Here is a 20033-nt window from a genome sequence, read left to right on the forward strand (position 1 = left end):
TTCCAAATCCTACATGAACTTTTTCTCAAAGCCTTCTTCAGTTTTCCCAGCAAAATGGCACTTTCTGCCTCCTCTGATCTTGTATAATTCCACTAATAACTAGGGTGGCACTGTCCCATTTTTCTGCAGCAGCAAAAATCTTTCCCTTTTGTTCCAATTAATGCCCCCTTTTACTTCCCAAAGTGTCCCATTTTTGTCGATAAATCGTATGGTCACCCTTTGCATAACACGTTATTTTGAATTACAGTTATTTGTGTAGAATTTTCTTATTCTACCCGATATGGTTACTTGCAAGCATTCCCTTCAGTAACTACCTACTGAGCATCTACAACGTGGCAGATACTGCACAGTGTGTTGCCCTAAATATTGTGACTTGACCGAGCGCTTTGTGTAATACAGGCCGTCGGCCAGTCACCTCTCAGCTGAAACAGTTTGGGGACTGATGACACCAAAGTCTGAGACTTGGAAAAGATTCCTTTCATGTTGGTTTACTGTACAAACAGGAAGTGCAAAGGATACCTGGGACAAAAAAAAGTACATGGTTAGAGTAGAATTGACTGCTGGGCCCTCCCCTTTCCTTTACAGTCACATCCAGTTTGGGGCCTGTGAGAAATCCACCAGGTCAGCGAAGCCCAGAGCCTTGGCCACTACCTTTTAGGCTGGTGGGTAAGAGGGGGAAGTGGTTGTCAGTCTGGTTCATGTCCAGGTTTTTAGACCCTATTTTCTTGCTGCAATCATCCCATAACCTAGTTACTAATGTGGTAACTTTCTTTTTTATTTTAAATTTTTATTTATTTGTTGACAGTATTACAGATTAACCAAATAACTTATATACATATATGCAAAACTAATGTGGTAACTTTCTTTCACTGACATTGGACCTAACTGGAGCTAGTGCAGCAACCTGGCCACCATCAACTAGAAAGACATCCAATAAAAGCTTAATGAAAGAAGTCAGTGGCACTATGTCATTAATGAAAGCCATGGGAAAATGTAGCTTACCTAGCTAGTAAAGGCTAATGGAAATAAAGTGCTAAAAACCTGTGATTTCTAGAATGTTCTTCCAATGCAACCATTACATTTGCTAAATGCTTCTTTTATACCTCTGGTCCTTATTTATAAAAGTGAAATCTCTTTTCTCTCCCATAAGGCTTTAGGCCCTCTTAAGGTAGGCTCAGCATTGGCATCTGGTCCTCCAATGTGAAATGTTCTTAGAAAATGAACCGTGAACCATACATTCATAACAACAAATTTTACAAGAAGACTGCGATTTTATTTTCAAAGTTTTGGAAATTGTTTTCAGAAAAAAATAAAATGACAAGAACACATACAATAACTGCAATCTTTCACTGAAACTATGAACTCTTAGCAGAGAAAGGGACTTCTGAAGTGTTTGGGTCCCTCTCCTTTTGGAATCACTTTTAAAATGTCCCTCACTTATGTGACCAGCATCCTCAAATCTTTCCCAAATTTGATGTGCTTCATCTCATAAAAGGAAAAAAATAATGTTTAATTATTTAAAACAAAAGAAAGACTAAAATGTGGGAGACAGGCCTCTCGTGTTATGTTTTTAGAGAAGAGTCACATCCTTAAAGCAGCTTTGTAATATGCAGAACACAGTACTGGCTTCAAAAACAACAAAATACAACAAAAGATTCTGTGCACTTGCATTATTTAAATGTGAACAGATGCTATCATCTTCCTCTATAAAAAATGGCAAGCTAGCCCTGGCCAGTGTGGCTCGGTTGACTGTTGTCCAGTGCACGAAAAGGTTGCCACTTTGATTCCTAGTCAGGGCACATGCCCAGGTTGCGGGTTCAGTCCCTGGTCGGGGTGTGTACAGGAGGTAACCGATCGATGTTTCTCTCTCTCTCTTCCCCTCTCCCTTCCTCTCTCTAAAATAAAAAAAAAAACCATATTTTTAAAAAGTGGCAAGCTATATTCATTCAAGTACATTAATTTAATTGTAGCTCATATAGTTTTACACTTGAGATATGGCTGAAACAAAAACAAAACAACCAGCTAACCCAGAGCTGTTAATAAAAAACTTGAAAATATTAATTATTATGAGAAGCAATCAAATGAAAATCAATCTTGGATAACAAAACAAATTTCCAATTACATAAATTCTATTATTTTCTAAAAATTTCCACTATTAGAAGATCCTGATTATAATAAAGAAATACATAAAATGGAAAAGTTTAAGTAAATGTGATTATTTGGTTCATTTCAGAAGGTCTACTGGTCCAACTGCTAGCCACACAAGTCTGCGTTCTCAACGCATTGTGACCAGTTCTTCCGAAGAGGTAGGGTGAATGGCAACTGTGTTGTCAAAGTCGGCTTTTGTGGCTCCCATTTTGACTGCAACAGCAAAACCCTGCAGCATTTCATCACACCCAATTCCTTGCATATGGATCCCGACCACCTGGGAAACAAGAGAAAGATATCTACTATTTAAAACCTCTAAAAAAACTCACAGCTCTAATGACACAGCCCACAAGGCCCTGCATGGTCCTGCCTCAACATCCATCCACCGCCCATCTCACACAGCCCTCCCCCAAGCTCCTGGCCTTGCTGGCTTTCCTTCTGTCCCGAGTACTCCCCATGTTCTCGCCTTTGCACAAATTGTTCACTCTGTCTGGACAATCTTCCTTCTCCTCTTTTAAGAGTTAAAGCCCAATTATTCTTCAGACAGCTATACATTCCTTCCCTGCCAAGTTAAACTGTCTATTACATGGTCTTTCACTACCAATATTTCTCCATGATGGTTCATTCTATCACAACTGCAATGTGTTATTTATTTATTTGGGGACCAGACAGTTGCAGTCCATCTTTTCCCAGCGGACTTTAATCTCTAGGTGAAGGGGACACTGTCTGCCTTTGCTCCCCACTCTATCCCTATGGCCAAGCACAACAATGGCCCTTAGGAGACACTCAGTCCATACATGTGGGATGACTGCACGAAGGACCGCAAAAGAGCATTTGTGTCAGCTCACTATACTTTCAAACTATGAGTTCATGTTCACTTTAGGCAGATACTTTTAGGGTAATCAGTCCACTGGAAAACAAAGTCAGAGGACATAAAATTTAGCCACAAAAATGTTTTGTTTAAAAACAAATCAAGAATATACTTAATATTACTGAATGGTACACTTAAAAATGGTTAAGATGGTAAATTTTATGTTATGTGCTTTTTACAATAAAAAAGAGTATTTCAATTTAAAACAAAAAAAGAATCCCAGATCATGTGTTATACATGCACCAAATAGCCAGATTTTTAAATATTGCAATCTAAACTGAATTTTCAACACCAGAGTTTCTGGTGATGGCAGGAACTTCGTGTTATTCTTCTCCATATCCCAGTTCTTAGCTTTATTAGACTGTCAAGTAATGTTTATCAAAGAAATGAATGATAAATGGTATGAAGAAATAACTGATATGAAGAGGTAAGCAGGGGCCCTGCTGATTCAACATCTGGAAAGCTTAGGCTACTGAGGCACATTCAGGGTCAAGAAACAGTGACGTTTGCTTTGCTGCCGACTACTTCCTTTCTTCTCTTTGCCCTGATTCGCTGCATCTGTCAGTCCTCACCGACACTGACTTCTGTAAGCCAGGGACTATGTCCTGTGGCTCTTGGAGTACAGGGACACTGAACTGAACACAGACCATGCTCTTTTTTATAAGAGCAGTTGGAAAAATACAACTGAATCTTCGATTAAGTCCGTCTTGGAGACAGGTTTCCACACCATACTGCTAAGCTGCATTACAATATTTCATTCCATTTGTAGAAAAGCCCAACAGGCTGCCTAAATACCAAAACAAAACCTACTTCATAAATTCTATTTTAAAACGACTGTTCAAATTCAAACCAAAATCACAATAAGATACCACTTCAGTGGCTACAATAAAAAAGACAGTAACAAGAGTTGTCCAGGGTGTGGAGGAACTGGAACCCTCATACATGGCTGAGGGAAATGTAAAATGGCAGCCACTTTGGAAAATAATTTGGTAGTTCCCCAAAAAGTTAAACCAAAAATACATAGTTTTATTGACTAGACTTCATATTCTTCAGTGATTGGTTATATTAAGTTTATCTTGCATTAAATTCTTACACTTAACAATATTTCTGAGTTTCCTATCTATTCTGGCCAATGATAGTGAGCTTTTTGTAGTTTTCGACCTTTCCTCCTCATATCTGCGGTGGAACCTTCTTTCTAAATGAAATATTATGAAGAACCTCAATATACAGACAGACAGAGAAAAGTGGGGCCATACCAACTGAGTCAGAGAAGGCTTAACTACTTGGTCTCCTGCTTCCCCACCCCACCAAAGTGCCTCCCACCCCCACCGACCTTAAAGTCGCTCTAGCTCAGTGGGGAGGTCCCATACCTTTTCCTCTTTGTTAGCACAAACCATTTTCATCACACATTTTGTTTTCCTTTTGGTAACTGCATGATACATTGGGGTGAAGGTGGTTGAATAGGTCTTCACATTTTCCTTTCCATATTTAGAAATGGCCTCATCTATGCAAGGAAAAAAGCATCTATCAAAAAACTAAACAATTCCACTGACCTATCAAAGAGAGGGCAAGAAATACATAACCCCAATCGAATCATGAAGAAATACCAAACAAAACCACGGGAGCAATGGTCTACAAAATAAATGCTGATGTTGTGAAAGATAAAAGACTGAGGAATATTGTCTCCCAGTTAAAGGAGACAAAAGAGGTGTGAGAACTAAACGCAGTGTATTAGCTTGGACTGAATGCTGCACTTAGGGGAAAAATGTTAAGTGACATGATTTGAGATAACTGGCAAAATCTGAATAAGGTCTGAAGTTTCGATAATATTGTATCAATTTAAACGTTCTCATTTGAAAAGGGAACTGTGCTTCTCTAAAGGAACAGCCTGGCCTTAGGAAATAGATACTAAAGTGTGTGTGTGTGTGTGTGTGTGTGTGTGTAGAAAGAAAATGATAAAAGTAAAAATATTAAGGGTATTCAGGAGTCCTCTGTATTTATATTTTTTGTTAATCCTCACCAGAGGGTATTTTTTTCCATTGATTTTTAGAGAGAATGGAAAGGAAGGAGTGAGAGAGAGAGAGAGAGAAAAAAACATCGATGTCAGAGACACACATGATCAGTTGCCTCCTGCACGCGCCCCGGCGGGCTGGGGATTGAACCTGCAACCCAGGTACATGCCCTTGACGGGGAATCGAACCAGAGACCCTTCCGCGTGCAGGCTGATGCTCTAATCATTGAGCAACAATGGCCAGGGCTCCTTTGTATTATCTTTATAATTTTTCTTTAAATTTGAAATTAGTTCAAATAAAAAAGTCAAAGAGATAGATAGGGCGGAGTGAGGAAAAGGAATTATACTCTCAAAGCGGTAGTCGTCAGGCAGGAAATTGGAGCTGTGAGAAGAGGCTAACCAAAAAGGAGTGCAACTTAAGGGGCTGAGATCGATTTTGTCAGCTGACACACCCACTTTAAAATTGGGGGTGAAAGGAAGGAAACTGTAAAGGACCTTTATTTTTAAATACTGACCTTCTGTGAGTCCCACCGTGCCAATAGGGGGGTGGCTGAAGACCACCGTGGGGATGTTGTCATAGTCTAATTTGGAATCTTTTTTGCATTCAAAAAGTCTATGGGCAAGTTTTCGGCCAGCAGCAATGGCAACTGTAAAGATATTTAAAAATCAGTGGTTAGCTTATTGCTCATTTTAACACAGCAGAATTATTCTAACCATTTAGCCATCTGGCTTAACATACTAGTTCTGACAGTCTCACACCAATGCTCATTATACCACCTAGTTCAATATAATGAAGATGTATCAATGCCTTAGTTAACAATTCAAAACTAACAGCTTATTCTATTATGTCACAAAAAAGAGAAAGACACATTTACAAGTTCCCAATCATCTGGCAGTTACCTACATACTGAGGATATTAGCTTTCTGATACAATATTTATGAAGCAAACTATATTACTTTTGAGCATCTTCAGTTCTACTTTATAACCATATTCAGTTCACACTAATATTTTAATGTTTATTTAAAAAATTATTTTATTTACTTATTTATTTTTCATTGATTTTTAGAGAGAGAGGAAGGGAGAGGGAGAAAGAGAAACATTGATGTGAGAGTGGACCGTTGATGGGCTGCCTCCTACACGCCCCCTACTAGGGATCAGTCCGCAAGCCGGGCATGTGCCCTGACTGGGAAATGAACCGGCAACCTTTTGGTTGACGATCAGCGAACTCAGCCACACCAGCCAGGATTTTATTTTTTTAAAGTTTATTCTCCTTAGCCTGTTTTTATTCCTAACAGTTTTTTAGAATAAATATCTGAGATCAGTAAAAGCATCAGTTATTAATTTTATTGATTTCAAATTGTCAGGTGATTTTTTTTTTCTTTCCAAAGTAAGGTATCAGTAGGAAACATAAGAAATTTCTTCACTTTGACAAAATTTTCAACTGTAAGATTATGTTTTAAAGTTTTTGAAGCTTTGCCTGTTATTCTGCTTTTGAGAGAACTTCCTAAAGACGACAAATGGCTTTGTGTGTGTAACTGGGGACGTTTCCATTCTGAGGTAAGACACAGGGCCATTCTGGAATGGCTGGTGAGGTCCCAGAGGCGTATGGAGCGGTGCTGGTAACAGAGAGAAGTGGGACAAAGAGCTTGAAAAGGTGCCGGTTAACTCAGGAAGTAGGCTGAGGTACGGGATTCAGAGGACGGGGGGTAGGGGGGTCAGTCTTGGTTGTATCAAGACTAATAGTCATGGAAGAATCCCACGCTAAATTTCTTCTTCCTAAAGCCACTTCCTTCCACTGTCAACCACACACAACACAGATTCTAACTTACAGTGTTCTTCAGAGAGTGACTGTATCATCTATATGAAAATTTCAATATTCACGAAGCATTTTTTAAAGTAAAAATGAGTATTATTCAGAAAATGTCAGGCACCCAACCATCATTTATTTCAGTACATTTTTATCATTTTGATGATATGAAGACACTCATCCATTTGACTTTGCTTAAGCTGATTTGATTGTGAACTGCTAAGCAGTTTTATACAACACACAGAGCCTCCCTTACCCAAGAAAAGAAAAGAAACAACATTACCTGGAGTAAGAAGAGCCTTTCCACACACATCCCCAACTGCGTAGATGCCTTTCACGTTAGTATTCTGGAATTCATCTACAATGATGTGACCTTTGTAATCAGTTTGAATTCCCTAAAATTGTGCAGGGACATCATGTAAATATTTGGTCCATCTACAAAAAATGGCAGATCAAATCTCTGGATTTGCCTCAATTCAGGCACCTCTTTAATAGCCTGAATCTCTAAGAACCACAAGACTCAACCACAAGATGAAAAACATCTTGGCAAACTGACAAGTTTCCTATCTTTTGCTTGATTTAAAAGGGAAATATTTTATCTAATTTTGAAGTATTTTAACAGGATTTGACCTTGCAATGCACAACTCCTCTGATCAGGTAAAACGAAAGGACTCATTCAACTATCAGGCGTGACACTTGCTATCCCCATGGAGTCCCTTTAGGACAGTGCTTTCCAACTCTCTCCACTGCAGTACTCCTCCTGAAGTGTACTAACTCACACCTTGGAGGGGCACAACCCGAAGCAGTCAGCAGAAGCAGATTTGTTTGAAAATTACCATTTCATCTTTAAAAATCCAAGTGCATTTTGCATTCTACTCTAAAACATACTGTTGTTTCCTTTAACCAAAAATTTTTTCCCATATATTAAGTCAAATTTTTGCTCCAAGATGTGTCATGCTTATTGTGTGGCTTTTTAGATCCCAGCGGTATATGCTCCTATGTGAGAAGTAGAGACACAACAGGAGTAGGAAGTAGGCAGCTTAGTGGTTAAGAGTGTATTACCTTTGAAGCCAGATAGAGCTGGGTTCAAATCCCAGCTCTGCCATTTATGAGCTATGAGACCTTATATAACCACCTATATATCAACAATGCTTGAATTTTTAGTACAAATGAGGCATTAACCTAGTCACTACAAATACAGTGTAAATACTACAGATATCCTCCTGGCTCCATGGAGTTTGCAGCCATGAATTGTTTATTAACTCTATACTCCTGGTTTCCTCACCCTTACACCTCAAAGAGTTGTTGGCAAGATTAAATTTGGTTGGTAACATGCTGACAAGACCTACACATAGCAATCATTTGAATCTGCATTACAAATATAGATCTTAACTTGAATGAAATGAAAATTTCGCCTCTTTAAAAAAAAATTCAGCAAATGTAGCTGAAAACTGGACCTGCCAATGCCTATGTCTGTACAAAGGCAAATATTACTTGAAGTTTGATAGAAATCTGAATGACTAGTTTTGTTAATATGAAAATAGTTTTACTAAATTTCACTGAACAATAAGATTAAAAGCAAGTCAAACATCTCCCTAGATATTATTTTTATGCTGAAAAATACCTTTTATAGAAATGAAAAAGGAATCTACATTTTAACAGATATAAATATTAGAATATAAATCAAAATATTATATACTTCTCCAGAGGCTCCTTCAAATGTATAAACCTCAAACACATAAAATATCTATTATTACTAGAATAGTAGTATAGCATCTCAAAAAAATCATCATCATCACTACCATCAATAGCAGTTGATTAACATTTATTGAATTTATACTATAAGCTGGAATCTCAGCTTATTGCTTTACATGCACTTTCTCATTTACTCTTCTCTTTAATTCAATGAGGCAAGTACTTTTATTACTCCCATATTTATATGAAGCAATTTAAATTTAAGAGTAATTATGCCTCTTGCTTGATAAGACCATGCAACTGGTAACAAAACTAAGGTTCAAAATTGGGTCAACTCTGGGACCCAAGCTCCAAACTACTTTACTAGACTTTCCTTCAAAATTTAAGAGCACAAATAAGAATGCTAATTATAACACTGGTAGGTCAACTTCACTTCACATCTGTTCCCATCCCCAAATGCCACAACATCCAGACAATTTACACACCCAGCTACCAGGATTAGAGCTGCAAACAATAAGCAATAATTACAGGGCTTTAAAGAGACAAGTATTACAGTAAAAAGGAAATCTGTAAGAAAGAGGCTAGTCAGGACACTGCTAGACGATCTGGATTAGAAGTGGCAGAGGCCTGATATAGGGTGACAACACTAAAAAGAAAAATCTTTTAAGTTCAAAGCAGCAATGGGATTTGAGGACAAACTGGATGCAAGGAATAAAGGGAAAAAACATCCAATAGAACCCACTAAAATTTGGGGGGTCTGGGTGGGTAGGGGGGAACACGGGGCTACTCAGAGATTCAAGAATGTTTTGGGCAGATTAAATCAGTTTACCAGTTTGTCTAAATTCAGGCCGCTGGAATTTGGGTCCCGCCCAATGGCCCAGAGCAGGCAGTCAACATCTGGAATCGTGGTCAAGGTGGGTTTCCAACCAGGAACTGAAGAAACCACGGAGAGTTCCAAGCCCGAGGGAGTCTTTTTAACTTCCTTGACCTATTGGAAAATAAATGTGTTAGCTGTGGGGAGGGAGGAAGAAAGGAAAGCAAAGAGGAAACTAAAATTCTTAACATTTAAAAAAAAATCCCCACCAAATCCTACACGTGAATCTCGCGTGCTGACACATTTATTTCTGCCCCAAGGACACCAATACTAGAAATCCTGGGAGCCAAGACTGTTTCTCAGTTGCCCCAAATCATCCAGCCAACAGTCAGAAATGTCAGCTTGCGTCACCCTCCTAATGCTTCAGCTTAAAAGCATCCTAAACTGTACCTTTAAAAACTGTGATAAGATTTTAACTCATAAATCTAAGCACAGCGGTTTACAACTCGAGTATGGGGAAGAGGCAATGGGCTATGGCGGCATTGCTAAGAAACTTTTTCACACTGCAGAATGACTGCTCCTCCCTGGACATTCTTAACCAGAATGGGAAGGGGGCAGGGAGCGGCAGCAAGAATTAGGTCAGGGGAGTGGAGCCCTTCAAACGTTTAGTGAAGGTTCCAGTGATTCTGATGTTGACACCACCGCCAATCTAGCACTTTCACATTCACAAGGCATATTCCCATTTACTATTTTACTTGATATGGCCTATGGGGAGAGGGTAAAACAAGGGGCGGGGGGGAGAATAATCACTTTTACAAGGCTAATGCTCCAGGGAAATTCTGAAATTTAGGTGATTCCCTGAGAAGTAAAGCACTTTGTAATTCTTTCCATCTGCAAAACCCAAAAGGGTGTGCTTAAAAAAAGGATTCCACAACAACATTCCTGAAAAAAACAATATAAGCCTGAAAACTAAGGATGTTCAATAAAGCATCTAAGCACAAAAAATTAAAGTTTTAGTTCTAACTAAACTAAATTCAACTACCAGATTTCTAAATACCTTGACTTCATTAATACATTAATAAGAAATACAGCATCTTAGAAGAAAGGGAAGAACTGGTAGTACCCTAGAAAGGAATCAATTGACTGGGGTAGACAAAGAGACGGACGACTAAGGGCTGGAAGGGTGCCCTGGGTGGGTCATACCTGCGAGTACTTCAGGACCTCTATGCCAGCATTCTCCAGCTCTTCAGTGCAGTTGGAACTGATCATTGAATCAAAAGTTCTAAGTACCTGTATACAAACAGAGGCAGCAGAGGGATGGTGGTAGGAAAGCGAAAAAGCATATTTAAAGATATGCTACAAACTTGGGAGGGAAATTTCAGTACCGCCCTCCCTTTTATCTCCATTCACAGCCATACTGTGAGTGCAGTTTTAATAAATCTATTTCCCTATGTCACCACCAATGTCTGCATTACATCTGACTCCACCAACTCCTGCTTTAAACAGACAGGCAACCTTCAGGCCTCCACTGCCTTCGCCATGTCCTTTCCTCCCAAGCTTGTTCCTCTTTCCTATAAGTCTAGGAACCAGAAATTGTTTCCCTTTTCAGTATTCCAAGACCAGCTTTCCCTCTGATATGATGTAAAGGAAGATTCTCTAGCAACATCTCCTTATCTAGTCAGAAAAATCAATAGCATTGTTTTGGAGATTTCTTTTTTTTTTTTTTTTAATACTAGTCTTACTTTAGTCTCAAACTATTTTAGGTCTCTAAATTTGGTAAATATGGAATCCATCCCTATTAAAGTTCCTGACAAAGTTGAAACATTATGTCTTTTTTTCTGGAATGCTAGGTGTTATTCTAGAGAAGGTCTGTCTCTCTATCCATCTATCTACTTATGCTCAAAACCTTCCCCTGATTTTATGGGGAAGGAGATGTTATCCCCATTTTTTTCAGATGAGGAAGCTGAGACTCCAAGAAATGGAATGATTCTTAGAAAGTATTAGAGCCAGGGTTGAAACTGAGCTCAGTCTGATTCTTCAGATTAAGTCTCCTCTGTTGACATTACACACTTACTTCTTTGGTCCCATGATCTTGGAGGCAATTTAAAGGCACTGGAGGGAACATTTGAGATCTTGCTCTCCAGCACATGTTGTTGGTTGGCTCAAACTCTTATAAAAATTCAAAATAAAATAAAATAAAGGCACTAGAACCACTAAGAACTGACCACTGTCTGTCTATCAGGGAAGACAACTTCTGCTCCATTATCCCTTGCAGGCCTATAGATCCTGGGAAGGCACAGAGAACATGGGAGAATGGTCTGTTCGAAAGCCACATCTGTCAGACCAGTTTAAAGTGTCGCTAAATGGGGAATAAAGAGATAGGGCCTCTTCATGGCCTCAGGACCAAGGCTCATTAATCTCCCTTCCATAGCTATGGAAACACTTTATTTTTTAATTGAGTTCAGAATACCGAGTTGGGGTGGGACGTTCAGCACACTTGGTAAGTTACATGTACCTCCCAAGGCATTTACACATTCTTTAGCATTGTGTTATAGCAATATTCTCATATTTCACCTTTTTCACAGCAATCACTCACTTAAGTCTTTGCCAGAATGCAAAGACTATCATTATTTTAAATTAGCAGGCATGCACTGAGTGTCTATTTTGTGGGACTTACTCTGAAAGGTGCTAGGAGGATAGATATGAATATGTGTATGGACACCCTAGTCCCTAGTCCCTTTAACTCTTGCCAGCTAAGCTGAGGTCAACACTGTAAATCACTGATCATTCTATCAACAAATATTTATTAAGGTCTACTGTGTGGAAGACACAAAATATCAGAATGAAAGACAGACTAATAATTAACTTAAAGGATGTACAGATAAGGTGGTTTATAGAAGATAGAAATTATACAGACGAGAACAGGGAAGGTTTCATGGAGGATGTGGCATTGGCACCAGATCTCGATGACTCGGGAAGGGAAAGCACCTTAAGTAGGAGAGTCTGTACAAATATAAGGAGATCTTACCAGGTTACAGATGGGGACCAGCAAGTAGGCCACTTTGAATGGAAGAAATTTGAAGAAATGAAGTGGGGAATAGGCTAGAGACGGTTCAGCTGCTTCTGGAAAACAAGGGCCATGTCTGATGAGACTGCTTTATGGGGGCTCAGCATATGCTTTGGAGTGATGCTCAAACCTGACAAATCACAGCAGATCAATATGCCAGGAAATGTATTTATGGAGGGCTTCGGTGGTGATGCTGGTGGTGATCATGACAAAGGTGGTGATGATGCTGGTGACAGGATGACGGGTGATAGAGGAAGAAGAGGATAGTCAGTGGGAAAGGCAGATTTTTGGAAAGAAAATGGAAAATCCACATTTTCCTACACATTATTGGTGAAAGGCTATCCTAATTCTTCTTAAGGTATGCAGCCTTAAAGATCCTATTAGTCATGGGGGAGATCGTGGAATTGATAATGCAGTAGATTTAATAGTCAGCTAAACTAATTAAAGAAGATAATGACTCTAATGAGATATGATCAGGCCTCTTTCAAACAAAAGACAATTAAAGACAAGCAGAACTGGTAACAAGGGAACAACCTAAGGTATATAACCTGCAGAACCCAGTGACCCTGAATAGATTAGCAGATAGTATTAATTTAAGTAGAACTGTAAGATTTGAAATACATTCGGGCCGGCCGGGCGTGGCTCAGGGGTTGAGCATCGACCGCCGAGGATCCAGGCGATCAGGGTTCGATTCCTGGTCAGGGCACATGCCCGGGTTGCGGGCTTGATCAATGACTCTCTCATCATTGATGTTTCTATCTCTCTCTCTCTCTCCTTTCCTCTCTCTCTGAAATCAATAAAGATATATATTTTTAAAATAAATAAATAAATAAAATAAAATAAATTGGGGACTTACACTAATAAACAATGTTTTCAGTATCTAATATCCCCAGAGATAAGCATCATTATAATTTGTTAATTTTCACTTAAGAAGCTGACATAGCTAGCTATTCTTTGCTTGCCCTTATGAAGTGCCATGACTATGAGAATCATACAGCCTTGAGTTAATTAGGAGCCACATGAATTCTATAGTGTAACACCACTGGAATAGGAAATAGAATTGACATAATAATTAATCTACGTTTTTGATACCAGGATTTTTGTTCTTTTTTTCAAAATCCTCAATATTATTTCCAACGTTCTTATGAGGGCTCCCATTACTGCCCTTGGGAGACTATTCTTTAAAATAATAGTTGTTATAGTCTAGCAACTTTTCTTTTCTCATAGGAATCCTTTCTTTTTCTAGAGATTTCTTTGTGCCAACACACATGCAATATATCCCAGGCAGGGTAAAGGTGGGGGGTCATGAGTTGTTCATAGGCTACTTCTAGAACAGAGTTACACTGGGACAGGCAGGACAGGGGGAATGAGCTTGATGCATTGGGAAGGGGGAGGGTAGGAAGCCCAAGTGGCTGTGGCTGTCAGCAAACAAGCCATTTTTCCAAATGCAGGAAATTAACCACCACACTGATAAACTGCTGCAGTTTCTTTGCTTATTTACATATTAAATGCAGGCTAGCTATCCCTCTGTCTTCCTCCTTCCAATTTGCTAGATACATTCCAGCAATGCAAAATAGCATTTACCTATGAAAACATTATTCAGGACATACATCTCCTGGGGGTTAATTATATGACAAGTCTCAAAGCCAAAGAGAAAGTTCCTTTGAGTACAGGATGGTCGGTCTCCCTCATTTCCCTCCATTTGCTCAAATCATCAAGAATTTGAACGATAGCATTTGGGTGGTCAGGGATCAGATAAATCCTGTTCCAAAGGCATTAAATGACTTGCCCAAGTCACACACTTGTTAGGGGCAGCCAGATTCTTGAGGCAACCCTCCTATTACTGCCCCACACCATGTCTCTGAAAGCTGCAACACTGAGCCACAACCCAACAGGCTAAGTCACAAGCAATAAAAAACAGACTAAGCTGCACTTCATCACCAGTGACAAACAGGGAGGAAGCATTTTAGCAGAAAAAATACTGGCCAGGGCTTCTGAGACCTTAGCTGACTCTGTTTTGATACTAATTAGCACTCACAAAACTTTCCTTGGCCTTAAAATGAGGTTCAAGTAGGTGATCTAAGAGCTTCCTTTATTATTCTGTGTGATTAAAAAAATGCATACCATTAAATTTACCAACATAACCGCTTCTAAATATACAGTTCGAGTCTTAAGTACATTCCTATTGCTGTGCTGAGTGCCACAGCTTTTTTCTCTTGAAAAATTGAAAATCTGTAGCTATTAAACAAGGACTCCCCATTTCCTCCTCCCCGCAGCACCTGGCAACCACCCCCACGCTACTTTCTGTTTCTATGAGTCTGACTACTCTAGATACCCTCATAGAAGTGAAATAAAGTATTTGTCTTTTCGTGACTGGCCTATTTCATTTAGCAAGTCCTCAAGGTTCATCCACATTGTAAGGTGTCAGAATGCCACTCCTTTTTAAGGATGAAAAATATTCCACTGTATGTATGTACCACATTATGTTTATCCAGTCATCCGCCACTGGACATCTGGGTTGCTTCCACTTCTTGGCTGCTGTGAATAATGCTGCCATGAACATCAGTGTGTAAATATTTCAGATACGTTTCCTTTTAATGCAAAGTACGTAGTTGACTGTTAAAAATCCAGTACTACCCGATGATGTGAAAGTGGTTTCCAGAATAAGAAATTAAACTGATAGTCTGTTCAATTTAGCTACTATTTATATTTAAGCTTGCATGTCTCCTTGTGAAGGCATCCGATACCATCAAGGACTTCATAAAGAAAATACCAGCCAGTTTGATGAAATCAAAATCATTATTGTCAACTAGCAGCTGGTAGCTGGGGCCTAGTTCAGACGGCTCCTATGCAGCCCCATGCGGAACAAAGCAGCCAACCTCACAGGCTTTGCAACCTGGTATTTAATGACAACACAAGAGAAAATTCTCACCGTAGACTTTTAAAGAGATTAACGTCAAGGAAGCAGAAGGTAAAAGGATAGGATTTACCTTATCATGCCGTATCATGAGTAATGTCTTAGAACCTAGGGCAGAAAGGATCCCTGCTATCTCCACAGCAATGTATCCTGCTCCAACAATGACACTGCGGCTGAATGAAAAGACAGGGATGAGATTTCTAAATAAACTTACTTCAGAATAATTTTAGATTTACAGAAAAGTTGAAAAGCTAGTACAGAGATGCTCTGTACACCTCTGCCCAGTTTTCTAAAAGTTGACATCTTACCTAACCATGGTATAATTGTCAAAACTAAGAAACTGACATTGGTACAATTTGAATGAATTTGTTTAAATTCACTTATTGCTAGCAATGCAAGTTTAAAAACCGATTTTAAAGTGTTTAATGGACAGATAGCTATATAATAAAACGTCTCTGAGGGTGAGTCTGGATTGAATGATATCATCTAAACAAGACAAGTCATGACCACACATGTGACATCATTCAACCTTAAAACCAGGGTGGATCACGAGGGAAGAAAGGCTGTCCTCTAACAGGGCTCCATGCCCTGCAGACAGCAAACCTAAAAAGGCTGTTTGCTCTTCTCTAAGTCAAAAGATTGCCTGGCCTGAGTATCTTAATAGGACATCTTCACTGCAGCAATGGACATGCAAAGAGGCTCTTTTGTTCCACATTAACTGCAACTCCAGGTGAGTTAACATAAAGGTGTGGGTGTGACTTTCCAGTTATCTCCCATGAAGGCCTTTATAAAAGCACAGGATTAAGACCTCAAACTGGATTGGCAGCACCGCCTTGGGGAGCAGCAGAGTTGAGCTGCTGACTCGAGTGAGTATTACTCAGGAGGAGATAAAAGCCCCTGGGCTAAAAAGGGTCCCTGCTCCAGTTCCTGGGTGTCACCTCTTTCCATGAGTGAAGGGAGGATCCCTCTAACCTAGAAAGCCTGCAGCTTCTTCAAATTAGAGAAACAACCTTCCTTATTCTTTTTCATCTCTGTGTATCCAAATCCATGACAGAAGTTTACTAAGGTTACTTGGACAAACACTTATAAAGAAAGATTTCAGAAAGTCTATGTTTGTGAGACTGACAGAGCCTTCGTTTATGGACAGCCGTGAGCACTAGCTGCTCTGACAACCAGAATCAGTTACTTGAGACACATCAAGTGGATGCTGTATAAAGTTGAAGACAGAAGATAGTTTTAGGGCATTAGTATTTATTCTTCAAAACCATCCTGTGCTTGATTCTGGTTCTAAAAATTCTGCAATAACCCGGCCAGCATCGCTCACTAGTTGAGCATTGACCTAGGATCCAGGAGATCGCGGTTCGATTCCTGGTCAGGGCGCATGCCCAGCTTGTGGGCTCCATCCCCAGCAGGGCCATGCAGGAGGCAGCTGATGGATGACTCTCATCACTTATGTTTCTGTCTCTCTCTCCCTCTCCCTTCCTCTCTCTGAAATCAATAAAATATATTTAAATAAATAAATAGATAAATAAATAAATAAAAATTCTACAATAGCCTCTGACCAAAGGCATGAAAGATCTGAGTCACTTAATGAGCGTACAAGTGAATGATACCCAAGGTCATAAAAAGAGAAGAGGCAGGAGAACAGAATCAGGAAAGAACTTGCACTGAATGGCTGGGGGCGAGTGGGGAGAAATGTCAGCAGGAGAAATGGAGGCAGAATGAGCACCGAGGTGAGGAAGGACACCAGCTTACCTAGGCAATTCTTCCAGTTGAAAAAATCCATCACTGGTTATTCCTAGGTGGGCACCTATGTAGGAAAATGCAATATAGATCACACAGGCTCAGCTTTCTCTTGGAAAACAATCTCAACATTGTATGCAAGACCCAATGCTTTCTCAGCCACCATACTCTCTGTTTTGACAAGCTGTTAAAAATCCTCACTTGGGAAGCTGCCAACCAAGTCTTCCCAGAGTTGACATTTTAATTTTCTCTCTAGAAATAAGAGCAGTGATAACTAAAAACCTATCAAATCTCTCTGTGGAAATAAAATGTTCTCAGCTCTCGAGAGTAGACCCTTTGTTGACTCTGCTTCCCTCTCCCACCCTCCAATAAGCTCCCCCTGGCTGTTACTCACAAGCATTTGCGTTTGGAAGACTCACCGGGGATCTCGCTCTCCTGAGGATGCGAAGGGACGCCACCTGTTGCAATCAGGATGTGAGGAGCAGTGTACTTTTTGCCATTGACCTCTACCGTGGGCGTGGGGTCACCCGTGAATGCTGCATAACCAGGGATGAATTCTATGTGGGCCTGGAGAAGGAACCATGCATGACATGAGAATGTTCTTAAGATAACACAAAAACCCTAGCCCTGGCCAGTGTGGCTCAGCTGGGTGAGCATCGTCCCTCACACCAAGAGGTTGCCGGTTTGATTCCTGGTCAGGGCACATGCTTGAGTTGTGGGCTCAATCCCCAGTAGGGGGGAGTTGCAGGAGGCAGCTAATGGATGTCTCTCTCCCTCATTGATGTTTGTCTCTCCCTCTCCTTTTCTCTCTCTAAAATCATTAACAACATATCAAAAAACAAAAACAAATTAAAAAAAACCCAAACCCTGCTGCAACTTATCAGAGCTTTCTATTTCTCTACTGAGGATTTTGACTTTGGGTTTGCTGAGACCAAGACAACCCTCAATGTTCGAGTTTTCTGTTAAAGGATACTTAGGTAAGGGGGCTGCCATTCAATGCTGGAAGTGTACAAGAAATCAAGATGCCATTTTGGGCCAAAACCCAGAGACTAAAAAAATATATGCAAGTCACCCCCACAAGGACGAAGATTTTTTTTGTCCCCAAGAGTTGAGGGAGAAAGTCTTCCTTACTTGCAACGAAAACACACGGAAGAATGATGTTGTCTGAAGGAGGAGTAGAGGGTTGAGAAAGAAAAAGGGTAGAGGTGAAGGGAGCAGAGGCAGAGGGGAAATACTCAGGCCAAGACAGGAAAATGCAACGCTTTTGTTTTCTTAAACAAAATGGGAAGAATACCACACATGACATAACAATGAAGTTCTGAGCTAGGGATGCTGAGAATTCTGACTCATTTGCTCTTACTGTGCCAGGGCTTCCATTTAGGGAGCCTCAATTTGGGGATTAGAGATTGGCAGCTGGCCTCTACGATACATGTATTGGCATGTAAATGCGGGCAGTTTACAAGGGTAATGGAATCATGCAAACAGGATTACAGAACAGAATGTTTTAACATTTTAGAACATGCTTGCTCTTGTATAGCAACTACTAATAAATTGTAATAAACTCAGCTTTCTTTCAGATGTTAAAAATAAAGATGCTTGGTTCTGAACTGAGTTATTGTCTCCTTTCAAACCACCCCTCCAGGCCTGCTCTTAATCAGGCTGAATCAAGATTGATGCCAAAAGCCACAAGCTTCCAGAAATCCTTCCTTCAGGAGCTAATAATTTCCTATGGAGTGCTAGACAAAAAGGGGTATGGGTCAAGTGGCAATAATAGAGATAATAGTTTGGGGAAAGAACTGATGATATTTTTATTTTCATTTCTTAGGATATTTGACAGAAAGTTTCCTTTCCTATTCAGAATTCCTTCCCTATAAAGTCATAGTAAGTTTTATGGCACACCAAAATTTGTATTAAAAAATGCTGATTCTTTTTCTTTTTTAATTCTCACCCAAGAATATGTTTTTATTGATTTTTAGAGAGAGAGGAACATAGGGAGACAGAGAAACATCGATCGGCTGCCTCTCATATGTGCCCCAACCGGAGATCGAACCCGCAACCTAGGTTTGTGGCCTGACCAGGAATTGAACCTGCAGCCTTTTGGTGTACGGGATGGTGCTCTAACCGACCAAGCCACACCAGCCAGGGCAAAACAATGCTGTTTCTTGAGTGATTTTCCTGTCTCTTTTGCATTTAGCAAACTCTAATTTTTAATAAAGTTTGATGTGGGTGTTTTAGTATAGCAAGTGCTATCTCTGTACTCATGTCTAAATAGACTTAAAATATCTTGTTGTCAGTGCCCAGGGAACTGAAAGTCCCCAAATGTTTTCCCCTTCAATTCGGGATTAAGGTCAGAAAATATCACCATCCAAAAAGAAACCCAGTGAATGATAAGAATCAATATAAAAATATATGAGGTTAGCCATCTGTAGAAGTAACTCACACTAAAAATTGGCTTATTAACAATCTGCTAATGAGATTAGTGGCCCAAATATCACTGAGAATCTACTGATGTAAATATAACCTAAGCTACGTTCAAATCTTAGAAACTGCAAAGTGAGACCATAAAAGCAAATGAAAGGTGTGAGATGTATGCTGTCAAGAAAAAGGAGAGTTGATGGTGCACAATTTGTCAATGTCTCTGGCATAGTTGAGGTGGGAGAGGTATGATATTTAAGCACTAAGACATAAGATGAAAAAAACCTCAGGGGAGCCAAGGACAGCATGTATCTGCTATAGGCAAACTGACCTTTGTCCAATTTTCTTGATGAGATTTCATTCACCAAAGAACCTTCTGAACCATAATATGGACTCCTGAGTAGATTTACCCACCAAAGATGAGGCTGCTCTGAGCAAATAACAGTAACTTTCTAGCCAGATAATGCTCCTGATTTTAACTAATAACCTGGCATATTCACTCTTATGTGTTTGGCTTCTGGAACTAAGTGGAGGGCCAGACCTA

The 20033-nt window shown here is 39.8% G+C and overlaps 1 protein-coding gene across 1 annotated transcript in view; it reads right to left on the reverse strand.

Annotated features, from left to right (window-relative positions):
• Nucleotides 1-800: 800 nt before the first annotated feature.
• Nucleotides 801-20033, reverse strand: part of GSR (glutathione-disulfide reductase) — a 37096-nt gene continuing 17863 nt past the window's right edge. The window contains exons 5-13 of the mRNA XM_081128312.1: nucleotides 17494-17641; nucleotides 17087-17141; nucleotides 15405-15504; nucleotides 10551-10637; nucleotides 9363-9521; nucleotides 7122-7233; nucleotides 5546-5677; nucleotides 4390-4523; nucleotides 801-2425 (exon numbers count right to left, since the gene is read on the reverse strand). Coding sequence (XP_080984438.1) covers nucleotides 2276-2425; nucleotides 4390-4523; nucleotides 5546-5677; nucleotides 7122-7233; nucleotides 9363-9521; nucleotides 10551-10637; nucleotides 15405-15504; nucleotides 17087-17141; nucleotides 17494-17641 — 1077 coding nt within the window. The 3' untranslated portion in view covers nucleotides 801-2275. The remainder of the gene's footprint in view (nucleotides 2426-4389; nucleotides 4524-5545; nucleotides 5678-7121; nucleotides 7234-9362; nucleotides 9522-10550; nucleotides 10638-15404; nucleotides 15505-17086; nucleotides 17142-17493; nucleotides 17642-20033) is intronic.

This window comes from Miniopterus schreibersii, assembly GCF_964146895.1.
Source record: "Miniopterus schreibersii genome assembly, chromosome: 2".
Classification (NCBI taxonomy): Eukaryota; Metazoa; Chordata; class Mammalia; order Chiroptera; family Miniopteridae; genus Miniopterus; species Miniopterus schreibersii.